General features: G+C 35.9%; 1 protein-coding gene across 3 annotated transcripts in view; it reads left to right on the top strand.

Moving 5' to 3' along the window:
* The window catches only part of ATG4C (autophagy related 4C, cysteine peptidase), a 96385-nt gene that overhangs the window by 69828 nt on the left and 18495 nt on the right, over window positions 1–8062 (top strand). For all 3 annotated transcript variants that reach the window (XM_011940989.1, XM_011940983.1, XM_011940995.1), the window contains exon 10: window positions 1305–1424. In XM_011940989.1, coding sequence (XP_011796379.1) covers window positions 1305–1424 — 120 coding nt within the window. The remainder of the gene's footprint in view (window positions 1–1304; window positions 1425–8062) is intronic.

The following is an 8062-nucleotide window of genomic DNA, read 5'->3' as shown; positions in this document are numbered from 1 at the left end:
TCCTATCCCTTCCCTTCCCCTCTCCTCCCCCTTCCCCTCCCCTCCCCTTAATGGAGATAGAATCTTGCCCTCTGACCCGGGCTGAAGTGTAGTGGCATGATCATGTCTTACTGCAGCTTCAAAACTTCTGGGCTCAAGCAGTCTTCCTGCCTCAGCCTCCTGAATAGCTGGGATTGTACATGGGAGCCATAGCACCCAGCTCCTAGATTATTTCTTAATTGAGCTTGTTCTTTAATTCAAATATTTCCCACACTTGTCTCCCATCTGCCCAGTTCTCTCCCTTTCCCACAAACTTGTTAATTTTTGTATATCCTTAGTTTATTTATATAAATATGAATATATCGTCTTACGTTCTTTTTAACACAAACTTATGTTTTCTACATACAGAAAAAGACTTGGTCACATCAGTGATTTTTAAGGACAGGCAAAGCATTTAAGCATTAAAACAATTTTTTAAACATAGTACTAAGGTGTGATTGTGAAGAACAAAAAGATTGCAATGATTACTTTTATATTCTGCCCTTTTTCTACTTTTGTATTCCCTAAAGATGCCAAACTCTAGCCAAATCCATTAGCAAGACAGTAGAGAAACTAGGGCAGCCTCCCCAGCCCATTTATATCTGTGGCACTGTGTCTGTTGGAGAAAAGTGAACTAAAGAGACAAAAGGACTGATGAGAAAGAGAGCAAGGACCATAATGGAATGGTTTCACCTGCCTGTTGTCTGAGAAGAAACAAGAATTAAAGCACACTCAAAGAGAAAGTTGAAGAATATGCAGTTATGTACTAATTGTGTGAATTGCTAAACCCCTCAAGTTGACCTGTTTTTATGTCAGTATAGAACATTTACCTGAATCTTGTATATTTGTTTAAAAAGTCTTGATGTCCTTGTTAAAAGGTTAACAAACATTACCCAAAATCTCCAACAAAACAGACTTAACTGCATTTTAATAGAAATGACTAACTCGATTCCAAGCCTTGTACTAGGCTGTGCATATCTTTTTCGTGTTTTCAAGTGTTAGAAATGCGTACCACTTTTGACACGCTTCCTTTCTTTGGCAGAATGGCACTAATGTCACGAAAGGTTGAAATTTGGTGAATTAAATGTATACAAAAGTTGGCTCTTGTGTTTTATAGTTTTGCAGAGTGGGGAGGACCATCTGCAGAGGATGAACTAAAACACCATTTGAAAATCATGTTTATAGTGATGAGAAAAAGCTAGATAGAAAATTTTAAATAATAGTTTTATATATACTTGTCTATCAAATAAAGATAAATTAATCCTAAAGAACTTTAAAAATTACAGACATTCCACTGCCCTTCTCCCAAAAAGATGTCGTTTCGAAAAATGGATCCCAGCTGTACAATAGGATTTTACTGTCGAAATGTTCAGGACTTCGAACGAGCTTCTGAAGAAATCACCAAGGTACCTTTATTTAAAATACTGTGTTTGTAAATGACCTAATTTTATTAGAGACAGACTGTCAGAAGGTAAAAACCTGTAAAGTATGATATTTTTAAAAATTTCCTCTTGAATGTTAATATTATTAGAAGTATTGTGAACTGAAAAAAAAAAGCTATTTGAGAAATCTTAGCGTTTGAGGCAAATGAAATAAACTAGTGACCAGTTGAAAGTAGTGATTGGTCCACTAGGTGGCACTGTTGAAATAAAAATCCTTTTGCAAACTGTAGCCCGGTGCAAGCAATTAGGTTATATTCTATTTGAAGAAGATTTTAAAAGGGCAATCCCTTAGGGGTAGGAAGAAAATTAATGAAGTATTTGATCAAGCCAAATTGTGCATTATTTCTTGTTAGTCCAAGTGCTTCTTTGATTTTTTTAAAAAGAGAAATGCTATTTTTGGATTTCTCAGAACTGCTTTATCAAATGAGCTGTGTTTTTACCTTCCAATAAGCTTGTCTAATCTGATCTATTCTACTTATAGGATCTTTGAAAGAGGTTTATTTAACTTCTTCTCATTACATTTATACTTCTACATTTTTTTGGTCCTTGAGTACTGCTAAAACATTTATGGTACCTTAATAGCTATCTATATTTAGTACTTTAGAAAAAAAAAAGACTACTTTTTAAAGAAGTAAGCATACTTAGCTAGCTCTCTTTATTTGTATCAATAGTTAGGCTATCATTTTATGGTAAGTAAGACCAATACTAGTCATTTTTGGGAATTCTTTTTTTTTTTTTTCTTAAGACCGAGTTTCGTTCTTGTTGCCCAGGCTGGAGTGTAATGGCGTGATCTCGGCTCACCGCAACCCCTGCCTCCCAGGTTCAAGCAATTCTCTTGCCTCAGCCTCCTGAGTATCTGGGATTACAAGCATGTGCCACCATGCCTGGCCAATTTTGTATTTTTAGTAGAGACGTGGTTTCTCCATGTTGGTCAGGCTGGTCTCGAACTCCTGACCTCAGAATTCTTAACTGGAGCTTATGTATAATAGTAACTTATTACTGCTTTATTTCCAGTTAATTTTATTCAGGAAAGTGGACATAGTGGGTTGAAATTTTGTTTTTACAATGTAAAAGTGGAATGATAAATGAAATGTTTCATATAAGCTAGATTTAGTTTACTTGACCTGCCATATGAAAGAGGAAATTTAACAGGAATATGACAGAAAAGTGAATGAGGAAAGGAGCAAATGAGATATGTGGGAACCATTCCATAGTCTTCATTTCTCACAGTTGTTCTCTTTTCATTCTCCTTTTTCAACATGGAAGGCCAGGTGAACATAACAGAATATATATTTTTCATCTTTCCTCCTATTACTGGAAATTAGTATATGGATTTGCATATTTTAATTTGACAGTTCTTTGTCTTTACAAAGTATCATGTGTATGCTAAAGTATACAAATACAGGTGATATTGTGATATTTATTGATGTTGATGAACATTTTCCATTAAAAAGTCCCATTTCTCTGTTTCTATTCATTTATTTTCTATCTGGACTAAAATAAATATGTTTAAAACAGTAAAGCAGTTGACTCCTAGAATAGAAACAAACCAGATTATTATTACCAAATTAAAAAAAAAACAAAATTAATGAGTTGTGTGTTGATATTTTCTAATTAAAAACAGTTATAGTTTTTACGTTGGAAAAATACTTAGAAATTATTACTCCTGAGCATCAGAATAATATGCATTAAGGTAAAGAGAAATTATATTGAAATGTCTTTTGGAAGTACTGAGAATTGTGTAAGAATCAATTAACTTTGCTGTAATGATATTGTTCTTCTTAAGTGAGTAGCTTTTTGTAGCAGTATCCAAAACTCACCATGTCAGTTAATAACACAGTCAGTTTCTTTTGCCTGGAAGGTTATAAGTTAAGCACTTGCCTTTTTTTCTTAAAAACTGAATTGGGCAGTTTTAGTTTGACCATTTTTTTTTAACCTTTAAAAATTAAATTAACTTAAAATTATTTGTTTCTATATAAGATATATATTTTCAGTTTTCTCATTTTGAAAATGAAGCTGTTAGTCTAGAGTCTCATGTTTAATTCATAATACCCTGTGAATGAATAACTCCTTACGCTATATGATTTTAAAATATTAATAAAAATTGTTAAACTGATTCAGTGTTTAGCAGAATTCAGTCTAGCAAGTATCTGCATAACTATCATATACAGAGCATAAAATGACCAGGATACAATCTCTGCTTTAGAACAAGGTGTAAAGCTTCCATCCTCAAGTAACATTTATACTTCAGTAGCGAGAATAAGACAAGTAGACATATATTACATTGAATATGATAAGCATCCATATGGAAATAGAAATAAATTGATAGAGGAAAGAAGAGGGTTGAAACGAGAGAGATGTCACATCTGAGTCGAAGTACTTTATTGTGATGGTCATATTTAAGAAGGGCTTTAATGTATAGGCTTAATTTCTGCTGGCTTAGGGAAAGAGATGTTTTACTTCAAGCTGAGGAAATACCAAGAGGAAAAGTATAGAAGGAAAGTGGAGAGTTTGTCTAGAGAATGGCAAGTAGTCCAACTTGGTAGGTGCCAAGGCTTCATATTAGGCAGAGTTTCCGCTTCTGATTGCCTGAATCAGAATCCCTAAAGGTGTGGCCTGAGAGTTTCCATTTCTGACAAGCCTCCCGCACAATCTTGTGTGCCAAATTTGAGAACCACTTGCATAAGACAGGGCATCCCAAAATGTGACACTTGTTTTTAGGTGGCACTAGGACAAACATTTTAATACTTATATTACCTGGCATATTAAATACGATTTATTGATTTGTACAAGGCTATTTAAGTTAAAAATGATGAAAAGAAAAATATTAATCATGATAGAGATGGCTACATAACAAAAATAGTGAAAGAGGTATATAAGTCTCTGAGTTTTGGGAAACACTGCTATAGGAAATACTGAAGGAAGAGGCTAGAAAAGTAGATTAGAATAATACCATGGAGAGTCTTGAATGAAGGCTGAAGAAGTTGTACTTTAGTAATATATTGATTTTGTTAAATTAATTTTAAAATTTCAGGCATACGGAAATATAGAGAATAATATAATAAATACCCACGTGTTACCACTGAGCTTAAGAAAATTACATATATAATTAATAAGTGTGTTTTCATCCACCAATCTTATTCCTTTTCTTCCTTCCCAGTGGCAATCACTATCCTGAATTAGTGTATCATACCCATACTTTATATATCCATAAACAATATTATTTTACATTTATTAAATTTTTTGTTAATATTTTTATATAAAGAGATTCATCTGCAACATTTTTATTTAACAGTGACTTGAAGATTATCTATGTAACCATACATGTTGGTCTAGCTTATTCATTTAAACAGCTGAATAGTGGTCCATTCTGTAATACACTCTTTTTATTTAAACTTACTTTCTTTGATGGTCATCTGGCTTGTTTCTGAGGACTTAAAACTCCTTGTTTTATTGGTTTAATTACAAATAATGTTTTAAATAATATTCTTGTGCATATCTCTTTGTGCATGTATAATACTTTAAGTAGGGTTACATTAGATATACTAGATACATTACAGTGGAATTTCTGGGTCATAAGATAAGCGTATTTTTAGGTTTGCTGTATGTTGTTAAATACTCTCCAGAGTGATCATGCCAAGCAGTATATAAGAATTTCTTTAACATCCTTATTAACACTTGATATTGTCAAACTTTAAAATTTTAACCAATCTTGTGGATATGAATAGTACCTCTTTGTAGTTTTAATTTATATTTCCCTGATTGATACTAAGGTTGAACATTTAATCAAAGTTTATTGGCCTATTTGTTTCCTCTTTTGTGAATTTCCCATTCATTCTTTTTCTCTATTTTTCTATAGGGCTATTTGATATGAAGGAAATCTTTGTAATTCTAGATACTTCTGCTTTGTTGGCTTTATGTGTTACAAATATATTCTCCTATGCCACTATTTTTACTTGTTAATTGTGTCTTTAATTTTAATATACTCAAATTAATAACACTTTTATGGCTTTTGAATTTTATATCAAAGAAATCTTTAATAAGCAAAAGTCATAAACATATTCTTTTTTTTTTTTTTTGAGATGGAGTCTCGCTCTGTCGCCCAGGCTGGAGCACAGTGGCCGGATCTCAGCTCACTGCAAGCTCCGCCTCCCGGGTTTACGCCATTCTCCTGCCTCAGCCTCCCGAGTAGCTGGGACTACAGGCGCCCGCCACCTTGCCTGGCTAGGTTTTTTGTATTTTTAGTAGAGACGGGGTTTCACCGTGTTAGCCAGGATGCTCTCGATCTCCTGACCTCGTGATCCGCCCGTCTCAGCCTCCCAAAGTGCTGAGATTACAGGCTTGAGCCACCACGCCCGGCAAGTCATAAACATATTCTTTTTTTTTTTTTTTGAGATGGAGTCTCGCTCTGTCGCCCAGGCTGGAGCACAGTGGCCGGATCTCAGCTCACTGCAAGCTCCGCCTCCCGGGTTTACGCCATTCTCCTGCCTCAGCCTCCCTAGAAGCTGGGATTACAGGCATGCACCACCACGCCCGGCTAATTTTTGTATTTTTAGTAGACACAGGGTTTCACCATGTGGACCAAGCTGGTCTTGAATTCCTCACCTCAGGTGATCCTCCTGTGTCAGCCTCCCAAAGTGCTGGGATTGCAAGTGTGAGCCACTGCGCCCAGTCTAGAACTTGTATATGTTTTAAAGTAGATATCTTTTTTTCCTCACATGGACAAATGGTTATTTTAGCATCATTTATCAAAGAGTCTGATTTTTCTTCATTGATTTCAATGTCTTCTTCAAGGACCTAGATTAGTACAGAAGCTGTAGAATTAAAGAGGAAGGAAGTACTTTGAGAAAGTTTGTGAAGGTAAATCAGTAAGACAGCCACTTAGAAAGTGGCAAGGGAAAGAGAGAGCTCACCAAGTCTGTTTTACATCTAGGTGACCAGGAGAACAAATTAATAGAAAAAGTTCATTAATACGATCATTCATTTAGTCAGCAAATACTTGAGTGCTTTCATCCCTATGACTCCACCAGAATTCCTCTTCAAGGTCACTAATGACCCTACGTTGCCAAGTCCATTGGTCGAAGCTCAGAGTTCACTCTACTTGTCATAACAGAAGCATTTGATATAGGTGAACATCCACTTCACCTTCCTACATCTTCACATTGGCTTCCAGGACACCAAACTATTTTGGTTTTTCTCATTCTTCACTGATTGCTCCTTCTTTAGTCTTCTTTGCCTGCTTTCTTCCCCAGCCCTCTTAATGTTGGGGTAGCTTAGGGCTTAGCCTTTAGTTCTGATATCTTCTTTATCTTGATGATCTCATCCAGTCATATAGCTTTAAATATCAATTATAATCCAAGATCGTATCTTTAGCCCAAAATTATTTTCCAAATTATAGATTATAATGTCCAGTTGCTATTCAGTGTCCCTTGTATGTCTGGCATACGTTTCCAAAATCAAATTCCTGATCTTCCTTCTGAATCCTGTTTCGCTCACAGTTTTCCTTATCTCATTTGATGGCAAATTTATCCACTGTCAGCTCAGGCCAACGCCTTGGATTATTCTTACTTCCCTTCTCTCTCTCACATCTCATAACAAATTGTAGATTCAAAGTATATCTAGAATCAGACCTCTCTTCACCACCTTCCCTACTGCTCTTGCAACACTGGTCTGAGACACTGTCGTTACTTTAGTGATCTCTTATGTAGTTTCCAAGCCTCACTTCCCTGCCTCTAGCTGGTTCTCAATTCAGCAGCCCCGTAATTCTTTCAAAACATAAGTCATACTGGGCAGGGGATGGTGGCTCACACCTGTAATCCCAGCACTTTGGGAGGTCGAGGTGGGCGGATCACCTGAGGTCAGGAGTTCAAGACCAGCCTGGCCAACATGGTGAAACTCCGTCTCTACTAAAAATGCAAAAATTAGCCAGGCATGGTGGTGTGTGCCTGTATTCCCAGCTACTCAGGAGGCTGAGGCCTGAAAATAACTTGAACCCAGGAGGCAGAGGTTGCAGTGAGCCAAGATTGTGCCATTCCTCTCCAGCCTGGGCAACAGAGCGAGACTTTGTCTCAAAATAAAACAGAACAAAAAAAGCATAAGTCATACTGAAGCATTGGGAATAAATAAAAAACAAACAGAAACTGTAAGTCAAAGCACTGACATATCCTAAAGCATCTAGAACAGTGCCCAGCTCATAGTAAGGGTCCATTTTGTTGAATGACTGTCTAGAGCTGGAGATGCAGTGGTCAACAAGATAGTTGAGACTCCTGGCTTCATGAACTTACAGTCCAGTGGACATTAAACACACAAGTGTATAACAAAAGTTAAAAGTTTCATCAAGAAGAAAATACAGTGTCTTGAGGAAGAAAAATAGAAGAGACATAATTTAATTTGGGGAGTGCAAAAAATATTTAATACTATGTATTCACTGCATTTTCTGTGAGGATCTTAACATGTCCATGAAACCTGCCCTATTTAGGTCCACCATACAATGAGTAAAAAATCACCAGGAGAAGAGTAAGTGTCTTTCTAATCATAATGGACCTAATAGAGTTTCATGTCTTGCTTTAAGACTCTTGAAAGCCTTGAATTAGGAGTAGGTA

Source organism: Colobus angolensis, unplaced genomic scaffold (genome assembly GCF_000951035.1).
Source record: "Colobus angolensis palliatus isolate OR3802 unplaced genomic scaffold, Cang.pa_1.0 Scaffold102, whole genome shotgun sequence".
NCBI lineage: Eukaryota > Metazoa > Chordata > Mammalia > Primates > Cercopithecidae > Colobus > Colobus angolensis.
Note: the sequence above shows the minus strand (reverse complement) of the source record. Positions and strands in the feature narration are given on the sequence as shown.